Below are 22,440 nucleotides of genomic sequence, written 5' to 3' on the forward strand. Positions count from 1 at the left end.
GTATAAACTTCATTTCATATCATCGATGAGCGGGCATTTTTGTCCAGATCTTTTAATTGGAGCTATTCTTTTTCTGTAATTGTGAAGCACTTTTGTAAAGTCTGTTTCAATATGAGCTCTATAGGTTATTGCTCATCATCCCTCTGAGGTCCGTGATTGCCATAATAGTCTGCAGATACATGTGATTAATTGGTGGTATGGCCACTATAAATAACCACCGCCGCTCGTAATGACAGCTTCCCCCCGGGCTGTTGGAGAACCTCGCAGATGCAACGCAAGCTGTGAAATTGCAGCTCTTCTTGTGCCGTTCCTCTCACCGACATGTCGATACGAGTGTCGATATGCAAATCGGTTGTCTGACGGCGTATCTATACGTCCACTCATGCAACAGCGGCAGCAGGAATTGAGGCTTGAGCACACAGGCACCAGTTCCACAATGATTTGGATTTACAATAAAAGCCGAATCATGCATTAGTGCAGCTTTATAAATCTGACAAATGTCTTCACTTGTTATTACTATTAGAGGGACTCAAAAGGACAAGATCTACGATCTGAGACATACTTGATGACACGGCATATTCAGCCTCCACAAACCGACTGCTTTTACCACCCTGATTGATTCAGCTTCCCCGTCTGATCACCAGTAATGGAAGACGAGAGCGACTGTACAGTTTATCTTTCACATTATCAGCGTCAGGCTTTTCTTTTCCCCGTCAGTATGCAGATCATTCCATTTGTTGCACTTTTATACGAACAGTGTGCAGTTGATGTGCAGGTGATTGTGTAGGCCTCTGTTATCCAGCGTTCACTTCATTTAAAGAAAAATTCCTTATCACAGCAGTGACAGTGAGCCAGCATGCACAATACCAGGACCCTGAAACTGAAGCAGCCAGCCTTCATTTGATTTGCTTCTTCCTGCTGACATATCAAAATGTATTAGGCCCGTCGGCGCTGAGCTAGAGCGACCAGTCTGAGACACATCCTGACCGTCCCGACATCTAAGTGCAATTGTCCAGCCGATAGAAGGTAAAGCTACGCCAGGACCAGGACTCAGAGTCCCTAACACCCAGGACCAGGACTGAGAACCCCAAACTGAAAAACTGCCTTAAAAGCCAGACAGCAACCTGCTACACAAACACAGGAGCCCCAGACTGCTCAAGTCTCCTTCTCATCTCAGCGTCTTGAACCAGCGACCAAATAAACGTTCACCGGAGAAAAGGGCAGTTAACGTCCGTCTGCAGGCTCGATGGCTGACTAGCTGCTCAGCTGCAGCACATTCAACATCATGTCAACGTACCCCCAAATAACAGTTTGGTAGTTTGGTTCTTTCCAAATCTAAGGGTTACCATCGTGACCCTTCTTTACTTTGTTTCTTTTTCCCTACTGGTGCTCAGCCTGCTAGCTGCTGTCAATCAAACTCAGACACTGCCCCGCCCCTCGAGCAGCTGAGAGGAAGAAAGGAGCATTTCTGATAATTCCACTAACCACACATTCTCACTTCCAACATCTTCACATACCGACGCTTTAGTGGCCCTAACCTTAAAACGTTAAAGCTTTAGGTAGCCTTCTAGGTAGCCCTTTAGCGTCGCTTTTGGACGTGGCATGGACGGCGTGTCAGTTTCCACTTGTTACACGCCTAACGTCATTTCAAATGAAACTTCCGTCTTCAGAGGACGTTAGGTTGAGGCAACAAAACCACCTCGATAGGTTTAGGAGAGGACTGTGGTCGACATTAACTTGACCGACTGACAACTCGCATGAGCGGCGTGACACATTTGAGTTGCTTGTCATGTGACTTACGACACTCACAACCCATGGCACTAACGACACATCAATGTTCAGTTACATTCAGGTACATTTCCTTCTGGAATCTCCTGCGTGTGTTTGACCCGTCTACCTCCACCCAAAGCCCGGTGTGTCCCTTAGAGGCCTCCGGGCATCAGACTCCAGAGGGGAACTAACCAACCGACAGGTCGCCCCCCCCCCCCCCCCCCCCCGAACCTTTTATTCTTCCTTTAAAAAAAACTCTCAACCATTCTTTTTTCTAAATGACACATTTTTGACTGCAAAAAACAGGGGGGTTGACTAAATGTAATTTCAGTGTGACTTGAAGGCAGCATGTGGACGTTTCAGTGCGGTTTCAGGACGTGATCAAGCTGGTCGCCCTGTTGCACGAGGAGCTGCAGCAGCACCAGACCGACGCCACGAACATCAACCTGCAGCCTCTCTGTCAACAGCAGCAACTATGCGCCTGGTTTCAGGCTTCTGCATCACACACCAGGGGATGGAAGCCGAGCTGGAGTCCCAGGAAAGAAGGAGAAGACTCCACCCAGCCAGGAGTGTTGACTGGGTGGTGGTTAGCCCTGCTGGGACTCCGCACCTGCCAACAACAGGGCCTCCTATGGGCCGTCTCACTCGTGTCAACCCGGTGCGCGGTCGCGCCTCGACCCGGCCGGCACAAAGCCCTCATACAACCGGTGCTGCGTTTGCTTCCATCTGAAAACCCGGTACCACATTTGCTCCGACAAACACGCCGTTATCTTTTCTCTTTTCCCGTAGCCACTCCTCAAACAGTCAACAAACCGAGCGGCGACACAATACCCCCCCCCCTCACGGCTCACAACGCAGCCGCTACAGAGCCGTTTTCGCCCGCTCCTTGTCACCGTGTTGTGGTGAGAGATGTCGGCAAACAGCGAGCGGGTATTCGAGTCCGAACGAGAGACGAACTCACCTGCTTTCAGCAGCGATGTTGCTGCGGGCTGGAGGTCCGCTCCGCCGCTGCCACACCATCCTCCATCTTCCCTGTAGCGGCTGCTGTCTGTTCGTGTTCGTGTGTGTGTGTGTGTGTGTGTGTGTGTTCGCCAGCCTCCCTCCCAGCCCCTCCTTCCTCCCACCGCCACCGTCACATCTCCGTTGGACGGTTCAAGGCTGGAGCAGTTTGCAGCACTTTTTAAAAATTCGTTTCAGGGCTGAAAAGCTTTAAGATGTATAAGATTTTAAAAAATACATTAATCAGAATATGAAATAATCCCGTAAAACCAGATATATAATTAAATATTCTCATTGAAATATTTATTTATTTATTTTTCTTTTAATTTTGCATTCATTTACATTGATTTTACAAAAAGAAAAACGTTTGAAAAACATAGTTTACTCTTGTAAATGTTCAATCGCATTTTCTTTAAATGTTCTTCTTCTTATTATGGTGTAAATGTTTCAAATCTCCACCTTGTCAGGTAGTAATTCTGGTGGAAATTTTTTTTATTTTTTTATTAATTTTTTTGCCGCAAAACGTTCAAATTTCAAGTTATTTAGTCAAAAACATAAAAGCCCTCAAGATCCAACATATACAATATGTGTAACCGTAGACATTCCCAAAAATAGTTTGACGACATGATCTCCGTGCCCTCCCAGTCACTGAAATTGAGGGTGATTCAATAATATTATATATATTATGATAATAATGAAATTAATCAATACATTCTATAAGTATATTTACAGAGGTTTTGGGGGCTTTTATTTGACCATTTGCTGGAAAAGAAAAGTTGTGGAGAAAGCCAAATGTTATCGAAAGACATTTCTGCAGGTCGCTGCCGTTGACAACGTGGAAAATAATAAAGAATTGTTGCCGTCTTGGCTCACGCTGGTTCCGATTACGGAGCCTCCGTGTTTTTATTTTATTGCCTGCATAGGCGCAACTTGGCTACACTATGTTTTGACTGGGTGCAATGCATCCTGGTACATGTAGGCACAGCTCCGCGAGCATTAGAAGCTTTCTAGGTCCATAGGCCTACTGCACCACGCTCTGGGGAATGTATTGTTTCAATGGACCACATTTAACATCCACACTGATTGGACGGCCATATACAGGGTGCAGAATATTCCCTTTAAGTGTGCGTTACGGCCATAGACTGTATATAAGAAGTGGACGTAGTCATCATGGAGTCACCCATTGGTTTGTGGACTGATGTTATGAAGTCTAGAGTTTGGGACTTTGGCCATCGCCACCGTGGAATAGGGCAGTCGTCATCTTGGCTTTTTGGCAAACAATGATCAGAAGTGACCATATTTGGAATGCGGTGGGGTGACGTGTGTCTCTTGTAGCAGCAGAGACCTGTCAATCACTGTGTAGCCCCGCCCTAAAGCATACCCTGCTTTATGGTCTGTTAGACTCTAAATGGAACATCATCTACTAAATGAACATCATGCTGTATTGAAGAAGACTAGAGATTGAGACCATAAACTCATGTTTACAATGTTTACTGAGGTAATCAAAAAAATCAAGAGAGAAGTAGAGTCATTTTCTCATAGACTTCTATACAACCAGAGGAGTCGCCCCCTGGTGGACACTAGAGAGAATGCAAGCTAGTTTTTCTGCATTGGCCTCACTTGGCAGAACCGGAGGTTACGGCCTTAGTCGTTAGCCATGCGTTTCATTTGATGTATTTCTAACATGATCTCGTTCATCCACGTCTCGGCCCAGCCCGCCATCCCAAAGGCAAGCTCCAGGTCAAAAAGTCAATAAGAGTCACCCAGAACAAGAACCTGGGGCGACTGCCTCTTTTTGTTAACTCGTTTCTTTTAAGGTTAGCTTCAACTAACTAGTTGAAGCCTTCGTTTGGCGACATTGGGATTTAGGCAAGGTTTTAGTTTAATTAGCGTTCATATTAGTTACATTCAATAGTGTTCAACCTGTAGTAATCGAATGTACGATAACACTAGGTAAAGGCCTGGCTACCACTTTTGTATTCTGTGTTTAAACTAGCAGGTACAAGCTGGATAGCTACTTCCCCTTGGTGCTTTTGTAATCGACCACCTACACAGCTGTGGTCTTTAGTTGGCAAGAAGCAGCGGTTTAGTTTTATTCTTTTGTTGATTATTAGCCACCGATTTGCAGCCTCTTTTCCTTAGCTCGCCACCCGTTCTAGTCTACTTAGTTTAAGCTTATGTTGTACCTTGCAGATTTTTCACCACTTAAAAATAGGTGGCGTATTTTCCTGAGGTCTTCTTAAATTGCTTCTTTTACTACTAGACCTCTCTGGGACATAACATAAATTATATTATTGTCTGTGGTGAGCTGAATTAATGGCTGGAAAGATGGCCTCCTTTAATCTTGACCCGTTCATTTCTAATCCCACCCTGGACTGGACTGGTAATTGCCACAAGGATGATTTATTCGGTATTGCAGCTCCCTTCGGCATCTAGGTTTCCAAGCAACTGGAGAAAAGGCAACGTTAAAAGCAATACTTCACCCCCAAGATGACCTTTTAAGTAGCAATGACTCCTTGAATTCTTGAAGAAAACTTTGTTTTTCTCACGTGCTTTCAAATGGGAGTTCAGAAAGGGCACTGGAGACACGTTCCGCCCCCGTCGAAGCAAAAGTCACCACCACTGAATTCCCTCGCCCACCTGTTAGTCCCACGGTCAAATATAAATGTGATCCCTGGATGTCAGCACACATTGGAGATCGTACAAAGTCACCTGTGTAACCGCGCAGTTCTCGATGTTCGCGACTTCTTGAAAGCCTTCAAGCTGGAGGTCGACAACGAGTAGAGTTGATCCAGGAAATAGATGGAGTAGATCGCTCCTTCAGCTACTTCTCCTGTTAAATATAACACACGCCAGGTCAGATATTCTACTGTAAACAAGTTTACAAAACTAGAGGTTTGAATTGAAAGAGAAAGACCTCTCTTGGATGTAACAGAAAGATATTCTCAGGATCAAACCCTAAAATCAATTCGATTTTGAGTCATTTGAAACAGAGCGACTGATGCTCAGGTGCTTAAGATTTGATCGTCATTAATATCTGAAGCGTTTGAAGGTGTTTCCATATGAAGGCAACAGTCAAATCAAATGAGATCCAGGCACGTGCGTGTGTAGAGGTCCCGCGCGTGTAAATTAAACAGCCGCGCGTGTATTTTACAGTGACGAGCGCACTCACATCACTCCGTGCAGTATATCTGTGCTCGCGCAAGCAAAATTGAAGCCTGCGAGGAGAAACCCATGCTTTGAGCGCGTGACTACTATCACTGCTCTTCTGCTTGTGACACTTTTACATTTACCTTTTAGACACTAAGTGTCACCATTGTATCACTAAATTGAATCAGTTACAATCCTCGTCTTTAGATTGGCCGGATATCACTCTGACAGACGCTAGGTGGCGGTATAGAGGTGATCTTCAGATTGCATTACATCTCAGAGGTAAATAATGTAATGTACTGACACTACAAACATACGATGATCTTATAGAATATGATGCATTGCTGTAGATTAAACTAACCAACAGTATAGGAGTTAAAAACATGCAGCATACACATTAATGCAGCAATATATACCCTAAAACATCATATCGAATAGTAAAACACTGACAGGGTACATTTTACGGCACAGGTACTTTTACTTTCTGCACTTTCTTTTGCTGATAATAACATACTTAACTAAGGTTTTGAATGCAGATATTTTACTCGTAGTGGATTGTTTCATCAGTATGGAATTAGTGCTTTTACAGCAATGAAGGATCTGAATAAATGTTCATCCACTGATTCAAGTTTGGCAAACAGTTAATATACAGACAGTGTTTCCTAACCTTGGCTCCAGAACCTTGACCGGGTCCAAATTGTTGCTCATATTATATACAACTACATTATATCTGTTAACTTCTGTGAACACGATGGTATGATTACATATTATCATGTTTTAATCAATTAAGATCAAAGAGTATCTTTGAGCTGTTTGTCACAAGAGGTTTGACGATCAAACACACTTTGTCTGTAATAGAATGATGAGTGAATTTAAACCAATCTGAGCAACTTGACTCCAAACTTATTTACAAGAGAAACACATTTTTTATTATTGTATTCCAAAACATTAATAACATACTTTGTATTTCATCAGCCTCTACAGTCTTAACAGTCAGACAAACGTAGAACATTTACCTCTGAGATGTAGTGGAGTCGTGTTTAGTGGTGGATTGAAAACCACATCTAACAGACCTAGCGTCTGTGTCAGAGTGATGTCAGAGTGATGTCCGGCCAATCTAAAGACGAGGATTGTAACAAATGAAATTTAGATATACGATGGTGACTGGGTCCGCCCACTTAATTTCAGAAAGAAAATCTACTCGCGAGCGAGCAGGTGAAAGTTTCGCGAGCAGAAGAGCAGTGATAGTAGTCACGCGCTAGGGGACGCCCCTCGCGCTCAAAGCATGGGTTTCTCATCGCAGGCTGCAATTTTGCTCACACGAGCAGAGATATTCTGCGCGGAGTGATGTGAACGCGCTCGTCATAGTAAAATACATGCGCAGCTGTTTAATTTGCACGCGCGGGACCTCTACACATGTGCGGATCTCATTTGCGCTCTCGGATTTTGACAGTGACTTGCCTTCATATTGCCAGCCCAAGCCTTTTTTGCACCCTACAGTCCCTACAACACCACAATAAAAACAGTACGAACCGGTAAAGCTTGGGAAGTACTTTTCTGCAACCCGTTGGGCCCTAGCCCTATTTTTAGGCCTCTGCTCGAAAATTGCATACCCATACTAAAAAGAGTGTATTTCTCTAACTACAAGATCTATTTGAATAATTTCGATGTTATAATAATGATAACACTTGTGAGATTTGTTGAGATGTGTAACTATCAGTGTATATGTTACTGGTTAAGAGTAAATGAAGATGGCACACAGCTCAAATTGAAAAGTTTCAGGTTCGCTTGAAAGAAAAGCACTTTTATTAATATTATTTCTTTGAAATAATGCAGCTGAAAGCCTAAAAACTCTCTCAAATCATAGCACAACATGTCAGCAGTCTCTCTGCAAAATGTGGCTTTGATAAAGTGAAGCAGGACAAAGTTAGAGAGGTTTTAGTACAGAAAGGTCACGCGAGGTCAAGCAAAATTGTCATTTTGGAACCAGCTGTTCCATTGTAATTTTATATACTATATAACTATATTTCACTTGTTCAATCTATCCTAATACAGCAGTTTGGCATCATTTTGAGAGCCAGAATCCTCTCTAAGGCTGCAAACCATGGATGATTCTCGTCTGAGCTCCAGTCGTCATGTGTGTATGTGAGGCTTTCTCAGCCTATGATCGGTCAATTTCAGACAGTGACACCTCGTTCGACTCGTCAGTCTCAGGAATGCAGTGGGAGTAGCCTGGTGTTGATTGACAGTCTTTAGCCAGTAAAAATCAAAAACGCGCTGCGCCTCCCCGAGTGTAAAATTACATTTGCCAAATGTCAAACCCCTTCCCCCCGGGTCCCACAGCTTGGTTGAACCCCCTTTCTTCAGGAAACAGAGGAGAAACACACAGGACATACGTAGCAATAGTGTTTTTAGCCGTGAAACGGGGAATTATGCCGGTCTTTTCATGATTCTTCGTAAAGGCAAGGTGCTGCTTGGATTTTCTTCCGGTTAAGTGGTTTGTTGTTCTGGCGTTTGTTTGCTCACAGCTCTGTACTGGTTTCACAGAGAGAAATTCTGAAGATATCTCTGGATTCTGTGTCGAATGCTCATGCTCTGCGATGTATTGGTGGTCCGTGTTAGCCGTTAGCTTTGTGTTGGTATATCAAAGCAGAGCGCGTAGCTCGCCGACTCGTGTTGAAAAATACGTGATATGGTGGTACATCTTCTAGTTTATTATGTTAGTTTGTGTATAATTGTGTTCGGAGTGTGTAAAATGGCTTGGATGATATTTTTGCCCATAATCTCTTCGTTAAGTGGGTATATAACATGTGTGTAGCATTCATTATATTAGTTTCTGAGCAGTGCATTGTACGACACGCTGTACGCTGAACTTTCTCCGTAGCCCCCCCCCCTGGGGGGGCTCTCGGGTCAGGAAGGTTGAATGAATGAATTTTATATAGTAATTTACAGTCCCAAGAGACTTTACTTGTGTAATTTACTTGTCACACACACACAGCTTTATCCCAGATGAGCTTTATTTTCTTGGTAAGCAGATGACAAAACACTGAAAGTGAAGATGAAAGACTTTACCTCTATAAATAAATAGAACATGAATGAGATGTTAGAGGGGCTATTCATGAAGGACATACCCTCCACTCAAGTAAACTGAAGAATAAATTAGAAAAAACAGAAGCTACATTATTCTTTTTAAAAGCTTGTTGAACCTTTTAAAAAAAACCCATTTCTGCATAGATAGTCTTGTATTCAAAGTTTGTGTTCTAGGTCTGCCCCCCTATACAGTTCTGATATGCACCCGTTCTTGATGAACAAACCTAAAGAATACATGGCTCAAAAATACTAGTTCCAAGATTATCTATGATCATGTACACAGTGATGTTGAGGTGATAGTGTCTACTTCATAACTCTTAACATTGTAGTTCCTAAAAGAAGCCGAGTACGTGGTAAGGGTTACATGGAAGCACATGGAGACATGTGATGGGGTCATTTTGGCTAGCAAGCCTGTGCACAGTGGCCACTAAAACCATTTTTTGTTCCCCTCAAATCCACCTTTACGCCCTTAAGAATGAGCGAACGCTGGCGATCCGATCGTACCTCTATATACAGATGTGATGGCGCCCAGACTGCATCTAGGGCCCACCGATGGGTCAGAACAAAACCACGGAGCCGTTTCAAACTGCCTGCTTGAATCCTGTGTTCTAGGAAACTACCTGGAACACTTCGGATTTGTTGTGATCAAATTCGAGAACACCCTTCTTCCCTTATCAACAGATAACGATGTCATGAAAGGAGCTTTCATTTTCACCTACTACTTTATAGAGAGGCGAAGGCAAAGACCCGCCCCTTCTGGGGGAAAACCATGGGATCTCATTTTGAAAAAAAAAACAAATGTGGGCAGTCAACGGCAAGAGATAAATAACATTTTATTAGAATTGTGCCATTAATACACATATGATGTTTGACAATTAAAAAGATGATTTGCAGGTCAAAAGACTTCAGTTTGTCGTAAAAACTGATGTTTAAGACTTAAAAAACGTTATTAGAGACACTACTCAACCATTGGCTGAGAGTGACGTCTCTCCCGTGTGTTTGGTACCAGGATGTACTCACGCCAACGAGACTCGCTCGTTCTTTCCATTCCCGCTGGATGGAACACATAATACATTTGCATAGTTACATATGCGTGTAACGTAGCTAAGTTAGCTAGCTAACTGTTGGCGACGTATATCGCGCGAGACAAGCGCTTTCACACAAAACTAAATGGTACGACGACAAACTGGGACTTTCTGGAGACGCTAAATTATCTTTTCAATTCACAAACATCCGCCGTTGACCATCGTACGTATTTTTTTCCGAAATAGGGCGGGGAGAGGAAGGGGAGGGACTTCGCCTCTCGTTTGAAGGGATGGACTGTGCAGATACAGCATGTCACAACTTTTAAGTGCTATAAATTATTCCTCAACAAAAACAAAACAAAAAAAAGACAACGTAGATGTTGACCTTTTAGATGTTTACCTCTATTTTTGTACAACGTAGTGACATAAAAGTAGATAGGACTATTGTTAACTAGCCCGGTGCAAAGTAACAGACGTCATTTCAAAAAAAGTAGTTTACCCGACAGAACAATGATTGCCTATTATCAAATAGTCCAAAGTGCTGCTCAGTTTTCTGTAACGGGTGAAGTAGAAACGGCAGCATGTAGCACCAGTGAATGTCGGGGAGACTGTCCTTCAAAGTGGAGCATCAGTACCGCTGACCGCTCCTCTGCTGTAGATTTAGTGCTTCGGGGTTAGCAGGAGGTAAGACAAGTTAGCCATGACTTTCCACGTAGCAGACATAACCTGGTATTTAGTTGACTACTAGCTTATTGGCTCTGTTGCAAGCTGCTGTAACTTAGCTACATAGTTGGGACTTACTGACAGCGTTAACTAGTAAAGACCTGACCCAGGAGCAGCGACCAAGGACCCAGAGCAGGAACACATGTTACCGCCTTCAGAATGGAAAATGTAAAGAACTGCAGAGAAAAACAAAACACAGGAGTCTGGCTGTGCCACTGCAACAAGCAAGTGAATTTTAACGCGTTCATCTCTAAATAGTTATGAATGTGAAGCTGGTTATTTATTTTTTGTCAGAAGGACATTTTATCAGAGCCACGGTCATTAAAGGGGGAAGTACGCCCGTTTTCTAAATTCATACATGTTATTCCTGTGGTTTAAGGAAGTCTAAAAGTATGAATAAATACAAACACCCCTCAAATCCCCAAAAAGTGTATGATGTCATCAAGTATAAAGCCTAGAGCTATGGAGGAAGAATTGGAAAAGAGGGGAATGTTGGGAGTAAAAGGGAACAATACAACAAAGCAGGGCTTCTCCACTTTTTGTTACGCAACGCTCCTGTAAGTGTGTGTTGTGCCTCGGTCTGCTGTAATAACCAGAATAAATACATTATGAATCCAGATTTAATGGTTTCATGTTTCCTCACTACATGCTTTGGAGCCTTTACTGGAGCAGGATGGACACGTGATCATCTTCTGGTTTAAACACAAAGAACACGATCCATTTCGTGTCCCTGCAGACGAGGGAACGTTCGCTAGCTAACGCTGGCAAAACAGGGTGGTCTCTTTATTTTAATGTTTTGTATTCATGTGAATTCTTGAGCACATTTAGATATAAAAATAACGAACTTTGTGTATTGCCAAAATAAATGATATTTTTAATTTAATCCAACCATTTGGCAGTACCTCAGCGGCCCACTTGATGGTGCTCTGAGGCCCCACCAGTGGTTGAGAACAGCTGGAATTAAACTCATGAGGGTGAATAAAAGAAAACTAAAATAGCAGCTCCAGACTTTATACTTGATGACAGCTCAAGTTTGAGAGAGCGGCCCATGTTCGCAAATATTGATCGAGCTTCCCTACAACATGAATGGAAGTCTTAATTTGGGCGGAGTTCCCCTTTAATGTATTATAATATTTTCTATTAACTCCAAAGGGCCAATAAAATACAAGATCATAACGTATGAAGAAATAGAACGTAGATTATTAAAACTCAACTCATTACTGTGACATGATATTTCATCACTTGCATATTAACAATTGAGAATTCTTTTTCTGTTCTACAGTTGTTTGAAATGCGTTTGTATTTCATGGCTTTTTTGGCATTCTGCTCTGCTCTCACCTTTGCAAAGTCCCTCCTCCTGTGGCAGCTTCATTTACTTTCTTTGCCGACTCATTTGAACAGAAATTAAGTAACACGTGGAGATGTAAAAAAAAGAAAAAGAAATTCAGTGGCAAGTTGACCTGAGGCATTGAGACACCTGGAATAAAAAGAGACTCTACCGACATACACAGAGCAGGCCCATAGGCTCGGTTTGTGCAGATTTCCATTCTGAAGGGGTACCGGCTCAGAGGAAGCTCCAGAGAATCCAGATGTTTCAAAAGGAAGAAAACACACCAGGTGTGGTCGGACTCTTAAGGGCCCCGTCCTCTCTGCTCACGGCTCCGCTGCCCCAGAGACTGGTTTCTAAAGTCAGCACTGCATTCGAAGCACTAAGAGTTAAAGTCAGCGCTACAAGTAGGTAAGCTGATCCTAAATCTGTGTCTAAAGGCAACTTCCAACATTGACAAAGACTGAGGGGGGGGCTAACTGTTCTCCCTCCCTCTCAAGGCTGCTGACCGATGACAGTGTCCAACCACTTCTTGTACGCCAGGGCGAAACGTCTCTGCTCGGGGTGACAGCAGCCGTCCAGGATGCCGCTCACAAAGCCATGCTCGGAGGGCAGGGCGGGGGCGCTGGGCGGCAGGACGCCCCGCTTCAGCCGCTTGCTGTCACGCGGGTCCGGCAGGGATGCCCCGTCCACCTCCATGGCTTCACCTGTGTGCCTCTGTCCGTTCACACCCTCTCCCCCCGGGCTTTGGGCACAGGCCTTCGGCGGGCCCGGGTCGCCGTTGTTGAGGCAGTCCGGCTCGCTGCCTCCGTTGCTGCCGCAGCGGTGCTGGTGTTCCCTCCTCCAGTGGTGCCACAAGTAGGAGACATGCCGCCTGGAAAGGGTGGGAAAGACACACAGCTAGTTATTGAAACGTTCTCTGGTTTGGATCCAATTAAAGCCTGGATGTGAGAATGTGCTGCCTTATAAATCGGTAATATATGAAGAAAAAGATTAAAGTGGGATTTTCTACAAGGAGAAACTTGGGATATTCTCTGAGATTAAAGTGGCAGTTTACGAGAGAAAAGTTTACAAGCGAATGTCCTCGTTTCTGAATCGGGGGGACAGGAAATGCATGGTGCGCATACGATTGTGGTAGTATCAGGAGCGCTAAGGATACACAGGAGCAGGGATTTGATGACGTAGCGTCCTTGAAAGTCAGCCGTTGAAGGATCCTTCCTCGACTCTGAGAAAACAAGTCTGGCCTTAAAAGCCCACATTTGGTTCCTCTGCCACTTTCTAATGCCGCTATTCCTTCACATACACTGGTGTTAATTAGTGCGCATTTTAAGGAGTTTGCCTACCTGACCGTGAACATGAAGTGAATTATTCTAAAGGAGAATAAAGCTTCTTGTGCGTTTTAGCTCAGTCTGTAAATAGCTATTCACATTTAAAACCATGCCTGTTGCTGACTGATCATAACTTTCTTTAATCAGGAATCATTACAACTCATTTATTATTCGTGACTGAGGTTTATCACGACATGCCACAATGGTGGTTAAATGTAGCGTTTTCCTAAAAACTAAAATAAACAAGCTTATTTTAAGAGGGAACATGGCTTATCTAGCGTATTTTAATTATGTAGAAGAAAATAAAACTGCCAAAAATAACGTCTACAAGACAACCACATAACCACTGATGAGTGACAGTTGAGTGGAGTTTTGTTGCTTTATGCAGTTTACCGTTTACTTGACAGAAATATCTATTTTTTTTCATCCATTTTTAGGAATTATAGAGAAAAATTGATTTTTTGGTAATCTACAAAGTATCACATTAGAAAAAATGTATCATGTATTTTGTATGAAAAATCTTATTTTAACAAGTGACTGTAGTTGCCAGACAATCTAGTGGAGTAACGTAGTATACAATGGAAGAAGTAGCTCAGAATTGTACTTGAGATCTACTTAGTCACATTCCACCACTGCTTGTGGCAGATTTTACAAATCTGAAAACCCACAACACCTTAAAACACCAACAAAGAAGAGCAACACACATAGATCTCTCTGACGCAGGAGATGCTTTTTAATGCCTACTGATTGAACATTAACTGACACAACAGCACTCATAAACACTCACGCTTCACTGCGGTGCTGTACCGTGCTTCTGTGAACGGTCTTTTGTTCGTTCACCTCTACGGCCTCACCTGTGACTCCAAAGCGTCTCGTGACCGGGGAAGGACTGGATCAGGTCAGAGCACAGCTCCACCTCCTGGTGGAAGAGCTGAAGGACGGCGGTGGAGCTGAGCTGCCTCTCCTCCTCCTCGCCCGCTGCCTCCGCTCCCGACAGCTCCCCATTAGCCCCATTAGCCCCATTAGCCTGGTCGTGGCCGTGACGCGGGGGACTGCTGCTGGGGACTGTGCTGCACCGGTGCTGGGGTGAACTGGTGGTGGAAGCTGAAGTCTGGGAGAGCTCAGTGATCAGCTCCTTGAGGAGGAACTGGCGGTAGTGGAAGCCGCTGTGGTCAGACACATGCATGGACACCCAAAGGCGCATAGAGGACAGCTCATCATGGAACACCTGAGAGGAAACATGGCAGTTTGTGAAGCACTAATATGAAGGAAACCCAACACATATTTAGCTGGTTGTGTTGTTAATTCAGTCATGAGGTGATCTTAATTAATTAAGATGTCCCATAGAATACACTTGTTGGAAGATTCCCGGACTGCATTATTACTTTATTGATCACCACTCAACTATTCAAGCTTGGTATTAGGCCTAACATAGATAGATAGATAGATAGAACAGAGGTAATAAAACGAGAAACAAATCATAATTTTACAAAGAAGAAACGTTTTAAGATTAAAGTGGCAAATTTGCAAATGAAAACCGTAAAGAAAGGAATACTCTCTTAAATTATAAAGTCATACATTTACGAGAAAAAAATAATACAATGATATCTCTTTGATATTGACAAAACGGACGTCAGCCGTGAATCCTTCCGCTACCTTCGCAAAATCCGTAGTTGGCTCTTTCACTCCGCTCAGTCCGGGCCGTTTACAATTGAAACTCAATTTTTCTAGCAAATGTATGACTTTATATCAGAGAATATCAAAGTTATTTCTGGTAAATTCATGAGGTTGAGGCACCGTAGTTATGATGTTTCTTCCTACAACGGCTGTGATACGCTGTCGTACATTCATGACATTGGGCAGGGGGTGAAAATGTCACACAAGCTGTAAAAGTTACAAGCTTATTGGTCATTGATTTGAAGTGAATGCTCCTCGTCAACACTTCCAGATTGAATGGCAGTATAAAAGCGCAAAGTTATAGCAGGTTGTTTGAAATAGACCGTAGTGGTGCAACAGATCCTAAAAAGCTCACGGTTCAGATCGTAATGATGGATCAGAGGCACAGATCGGTTCAGCACCAAAGAAAAAAGGGAGCAAATAGAACTTGTGGAGATCCCTGATCGTGTTGTTTTGCCGCCGACACTAATTGTCGCTCATTGATGATCCATATTGGCAGATACAGATCCCTTTGTTGTTTGATTATAGCAGCTTTGTTTTTTACCGTCCAAAGAATCTATACAAAATGTTAAACGTTACACTTTTACTTTGTTGTAGTAATTTACGGCGTCGCCTCTTCCTCGTCCTACCTTGACGTTGCCCTTGGCCATGTGCTGCAGCACCCAGATGCGGTGGGACCAGGCGTTGTAGTTGCTGGGATAGCGGCAGGCGGCGTCAGAGCACACCTTCATCTCTTGATGGAGCGTCCTGGCCAGCTGGTCACTGAGCCGCTGGCTCCGGTCCGCGTCGGCCTGCTCCGCGTCGCCCTGCGGATGCTTCCGGCTGCGGCCCACAGCGGAGGACTGACGCAGGATCTGCTGCAGCACCCAGCGTCTGCGGGGAGACAGCGGCTTTACAAAGACGATCGCACTCCTGGGGAGGAAAGTCACACTTGCTCGCACCAGTCAAAAGACATTTCGTACTCATAACACCAGATGGCAGTTTTAAGAGTAAAGTTTGAATGTGAAACATGATACAAAGAACACGTTAGGAGGTGACAGTGACTGCCCCCCCGCATACTATTTAACCAACCTGTTCAATATTTCTCACACTAAACTACCACAATACCCCACATAGGTCTACATGTCTGCTACGAGTCTTTACAAGTTGCTCTTTATCGCTGTTTAAGTCCTGCGGGGCTTTATGGAAAGTATGGACCTAACAACACGTTGCCACAACGGGAACTTCTGCAGGGGCCAAGGAACCTTGCCTGCGTTTCAACCAGCAACCAGTTCCTGGACCCACAATAGTCCCCGTTCTGGCCGTAACACTTCCTGATGGAGCAGGGCCTATTGGCGCTGAGCGTCAGGCCTGCATGTTGCTGATTGGTCAAACACTAAACTAGTGGTTGCGTTAGACTTTCTCGTTGCCCGTCACTTTTGTGTTTTTTGTATAATAAATATACCGAAACAAGATTATAGATTGTATATTTATCAGGAAGAAATATGAACAGAGACGCGACACCGATCGTGCCGTCACTTTTCAAGTCAACACACACAAAGCAGATAGAGGATCCTTTGTCTTCTGCATTTCCCTCAGACAGACGACCCCTCATAATGTCTTAATTTAGTTCTGGAGGCTGGACCTGGAGACTGGACTCACCAGACTTTCAGAACGTGGGATTTTTCCGATCCTGAAAAGAAAAAGAAAGAGAAAAGCGCGCTTCATGCGCTCCTCTGCACCAGTGGCACAGCTGCACGGCCTCCAGCCCGTCAGAGTGACGGACAGCCTTCAGATTTTCACATCATTGTTAAAAAAAAACTGCATCAATGACGGAGAATATTCGGTAAACGCAACCTCTGGGGGGGCTACTACAATTCATGCACAGCTTCGTTCTCAACATAAGAATGAAAATATAGAATGAGCGGTTGGCACTTCTGCTAATGAAAACAAAGTTTTGTGTTCGACTTCCTGACAAGTCTAAACAGTGTGTGTGTGTGTGTGTGTGTGTGTGTGTGTGTGTGTGTGTGTGTGTGTGTGTGTGTGTGTGTGTGTGTGTGTGTGTGTGTGTGTGTGTGTGTGTGTGTGTGTGTGTGTGTGTGTGTGTGTGTGTGTGTGTGTGAGAGAGAGAGAGAGAGAGAGAGAATGAGCTCAGAGTACAACTGGAGCTGCGATGAAGAGGAAAACGTAATTAAACAAGAAACAAAACTCAATTTGCCGATGGTTTCCTCCATTTATGTTTACATTCTAAAACGGTCAGCCCTGCCCGGGACAGCGTTTTTATTTCCGAGAGATGACGACGGAAGTAGCCAAGGAGTGAGCCACCTCACTTCTATCTTGCAAGGTACCGATCGGACACTCGTGAGAAAATGGTGGCTGGTGAAGACAAAGTTCAAGAGGAGAAGCGGCTGCGAGCCTTTCAACTATCCTGGGACCAGGAGATTAGTTGGGTGGCGTGCAGTGAGCAGGGCCCCCTGCAGGAAAGATTAGGTGCTTGTGATAGCTCATCTTTTTGAAATCATTCAGTCTGCTATTTCAATCGCTCTCGTCGGCTAACATCAAAGGACACAGACGACAGGAAATAATGAATTAGAAACTCTCAAAACCAAACTGCATGTCATTTCCTTTATAATGCTAGTTCAAAAGTAAGAAAATAAGAAAACGGACCATTAATGACCCATTTTTGTGTAAAAGGGACAGGCACACCTCACATAGAACCAATATGTATTGAGCACCAACGTGCTCCGGCTCATACGTCACATGCTCCATGTCGCCTGCACGTAGTGTGTGGAATATGACAGAGTTTAGAGACGCAAAGTCTTACCGGTGTATCCACGTCTCCGGGCTCTTGGGGAATTTGGTGAGGGCCAGCTTGCCCAGGTAGAGGTCCTTCTCTGGGTTGAGAGCTCCGCACTGCAGCAGCTCCTTCCTGCAACGGCAACCGGCCACGCAATACACTTATTCTGTCTGTATAGATCATATTCAATACAACACTTATTTTGTCTGTATAGATCAATTTGTTTTAGTTCGTTATATTTTAGTTATTGTGGATTTTTAATATCCATTTACTGCGTATTACTCATTTATGATACATTGTTTTTTACTAAGTCACGTGTTTGCACTATCCACTATGCTGCTGTAACCCTGTAAACTAATAAAAGGATTCTCTCATCACGTTTAGCCACACTGCGGCACATTGAGCTGTGGTCATGTTGCATTTCCACAGAAGCTGTTCAAGACCACAAGCGGCTGACGTCCATGACGCCAATATTTCTGCAGGTGTGACTGGGTGCATCTGTACCTGACGTTCCATGCGGTGGTGAAGTCCGGGTTCAGCAGCAACAGGGTGCAGGTGATGTCCGCTAACGCTGAGGGACACACAATGAACTGTAAGCCTCTCTGGTTTTCAGCATGATGGAGATCACGTTACCACATCGTTTAGCAGCGTTTTACGCTACACAGGAACAACACCAGTCACTCGCTATCCCATCTACTTTAGAATACATCAGTGTATCTGTGCATTTAGATTTAGCATTAACAATCTGAATCTTCAAAGTAGCCTAACTAGTAACTTATATTGTCAAATAAATGTACAGTAGTTGAGTAGCCTAAATGTACTTGATTACATTCAACCACTGGGAGAAAAAGAGCACAAAGTTCTTCATGGATCTTTTTAGTTTTGCTCTCAAAGTGCACCAGACTGATGCATTTAACTTTCAAATGTACAGATTGTCTCCCGGGGAGCATGCCCCCCCCCGGAGGTCCGCCCACAACTATGGGGTCAGATCAGTCTCAATAATTGCAAATGCACACAGAAAGACTCACAAATGCAAACAGAAAGATTCACAAATGCGCACAGAACAATTCACAAATATATTCGATTTACCATGTGATTGGTTGAAAATGAGGCCGACATCTGATTGGCTACAGATAGGTCTATGTTGAAAAAAACGCATTTGTGAATCCAGCGACGTGAGATGAGTCTCATAAATCCGCAAATAAATGTGAAGCGATTTACAAATAAATGCAGTGCGATCCACAAATAAATACATACAAATCCACAAACAAATACATACAAATGCAGAAATATATTTGTGATTTGTTTTTTACATTTATATAAATCGTAATTTATTTATTTGTGCATTGGAATGTATTTGTGAATTGTTCTGCGTGCATTTGTAAATAGAATATATTTGTGAATTGTTCTGTGCGCATTTGTGAGTCTTTCTGTTTGCATTTGCAATTATTGAGACTGATCTGACCCCATACACAACAGTCTCACTAAATCCTAGTAGTGCATCACTGATTCATAGGCTTTGAGTGTGCGAGTGTGAACATGGCAAAAATGCTTTTTATGTTTATTTTGAATTCATTCAGGCTACCAGGCACAGTGCACAGGGACAATGTCATTAATCTTGAGCAATCGATTGGTTGGGTAGAATGTCAGTCGTCCATGGTTCTCTTTGGTTGACTACGGCCCTAGAAATGTAACCTCTGAGGTTTCGGTGTCTCGCTGAAGGACCGGAGGAAACCACCGACCTTGTGGTTAGAGGATAACCTGCTCTCCCCACTGAGCCACAGCAGACAAACAGCCGATCATTTCATTTTTTGAAAATGGTAAAATTAGGAATAGGAAATGGACGAGTCTGGAGAAACAAATCATTTTTCCACTCTTTTCTTAATCACATACTTATCCAGAACTAGAAATGACTCAAATCAGACAGATGTGGTGGTTGTGACAGATGTTGTGTCGGAGCTCAGTTACCTTCCCTGTCCAGCCAGTGCTTGCGCTGGCGGTACAGCAGCAGCTTGTTGTGGACATATGGCAGCAGGAACTTGACGCACCAGCTCTCGACGCCCAGCTTATTCTCCACCAGCACGATGGGACTGCGGTTGTAGCGGGCCTCTGGACACGGGATCACACCAATTTCATCACTGAGGGAGCAGATGCCGAGAATGAGGACCGAGGGAGGTTTTTTTTTACGTGTATGGACATGGATGAATTGCGGCACATTCTCAGGAATATCCTGACATTTTCATTCATTTTCTGTTCATTTATGTTATCGTTGCCGCACGCACGCACGCACGCACGCACACGGCCTGTGGAAGCTTACAAAGTTGCATTGGCCAGCGTTTTCTCAGCGTTGGTTTGAGGACGTGGGTCGAAGCAAGTTACAATTTGGTCCTAAATGTCACATGGTTTGTGACATGGCCGTTCTCTCATGGTTGTTAAGCAGGACAGCCCAAAATCACACACTGTCTTGAGCCACTTGAGTCCTGATCCCTGGTCTCCACATCTTATCCATTTATTTGACAGAGGTATACTCTGTGCCATATCTCACTAGTGCTGTATTCTATCGTTGTTAATGACTTCTTATTTTATCTCATATCACGGTTTTGTGTTCTACTTAGTGCTTTTAAATAATGCATTTTAAGTACCACTGTATTGGGGTATTGCAGTTTTAACACATGGAATAAATGGTATAGCATGTTTCTAGTCTTCCGACTCAAAGCGCTCTAACACTACATGTCATCATTCACCCACGCAAGGTGAGCACAAGTGGTCAAGTGTCTTGCCCAAGGACACATCCACGTGGACTAGCGGAGCCGGGGATCGAACCAACGATCCTCTGATTGAAGCTGCTCTACCACTGAGCCTGCGAGTAAAATAGAGTAGACCGACGTTCTTCTGGTGACTTTAATTACATTACCAGTAATGTGTTGATAGTTAGGTCTTACAGCAGTTTATTCTTGGGGTCCCTGTAGTCCTTGTATGTGTTGGTAGGATGAGGGTTACAGCACTGCTTCATTTGCATTATAAATAGATGAGAAGCTAGTGACGTTAGCTTGTGAAAGCATACAGTTAGCATGTGCTAACCCTGACGCCCGTGTACCCCTACTAAAGGGACTGAAGCAGCCATATAAGAAGGGGGGAGTACTGTCGACATTACAAATAAGACACCTTTTAAATTTGATGGATAAATTAATTAATTAATTAATTAATTGAGGCGCTAACGGTACTGGCCCGTGCCAAATGTGGCACCGTTTTGACAGCCGCCTTACCACGTCAAAGGGTGAGCTAACGTTAACTAGTCACCCCAAATAAAACAACGTTTCCTGATTTTCCTTATTTAACACGGAGATAGTATCCACGGGGTGTGTCTACAAACCACTTCCTCTAGCTTTTACAGAATAAACAAACAGCAGGGTCAGCTAGCTACACTGTCAACTTTCCCTGGACCGCTCTAACTCCAGGTGATAGTCCGAGCCCGCACAGTTGAAAGGCTAGTTCAAGCTGCTGTTGGGTTTAGGGTCCACTGGATTAGACAGACTCCGCTTCAGCCTGTCCGGTATGTTCACGGTCAACTATACTTACATGTTGGGGTTTCTCTTGAAGGCGTTGGTGATGTCTTTGACAACTCTCTGGACCAAGACGTCCACCTCCTCCTCCGACTCCGCCATCTTTGTGGCACCCAATGACGTAACACGGACCAAAAAGTTTTTCCGGGTAAATAAGCAAACAATACTATGGAAGCCCGGAGAGACCTGGTTGAACTATTTAAATGCGTGGTTGTCTTGCTATGTAATATTTATGTATATAGAATAAAATAACATACATATGACCTATATCATATACTTGATTCTGTTTGACATTTGTTTAGTGTCGTTTTACATGACATGATATTATTATATTGTAAAAGCGTTTATATGTCTGTAACAGCTGTTCTTCTTTGTCACAGTAGTGGAGTTGGTTGGATGGTATGTTGTATGGATGCTAGTTCCAAACATCCCCATCTCCCGTACTCCATTTTTCACCGATGATCTTGCAGTTGAAACATAAACTATAGATGATATGCCCTATATTTATGATTATTATTATCCATAATGGATAACCCGGACCACCCTTTCCACCATACTGCAGGGACAGACTGTAGACCAGGACAGATACAGGAGAACATTCCTGCTATAATCAATCAATCAATCACACAACTACAACAGTGTTACTCTGTTGTTGGTTTGTTTTGTTAAATCTTTGCACTGTTTAGTGAGTTCATTTTAATATGATTCTATTTCATTGTATATATTGTGCATTTCTATATCTTGTATTTTTTACTCTGCTATTTGTATTGTTTGTATTGTGCATTTTTATATTTGCATTTTTCATATTTAATATGTTTTACTCTGTTATTTGTATTGCTTCACCTGTACCATAAAGGCTGCTGTAGTGAAAAATGGTCCGCTTTATTAATAAAGTAACTATCTATAGGAGCCATGGGCTGGGTGTCTCTGTCTCGTGATGCCCCGGGACAGGATTCAGCTGTGGGTCCCTTTTGACACCCTGCTCCCACTCCTTGTCTCTACGCCCTATGAA

General features: G+C 43.6%; 1 protein-coding gene across 1 annotated transcript; it reads right to left on the bottom strand.

Moving 5' to 3' along the window:
* Nucleotides 1–8,924: 8,924 nt before the first annotated feature.
* Nucleotides 8,925–21,530, bottom strand: ptar1 (protein prenyltransferase alpha subunit repeat containing 1; the record flags this gene model as incomplete). The annotated part of the gene is made up of 7 exons (XM_079161690.1): nt 8,925–12,958; nt 14,267–14,640; nt 15,719–15,962; nt 17,893–17,997; nt 18,370–18,436; nt 19,834–20,003; nt 21,445–21,530. 7 exons carry the CDS (start codon nt 21,528–21,530, stop codon nt 12,580–12,582), a joined length of 1,425 nt encoding a protein of 474 aa, XP_079017816.1. The 3' UTR covers nt 8,925–12,579.
* Between the last annotated feature and the right edge of the window lie 910 nt (nt 21,531–22,440).

This window comes from Pholis gunnellus (assembly GCF_910591455.1).
Source record: "Pholis gunnellus genome assembly, chromosome: 6".
NCBI classification, from domain to species: domain Eukaryota; kingdom Metazoa; phylum Chordata; class Actinopteri; order Perciformes; family Pholidae; genus Pholis; species Pholis gunnellus.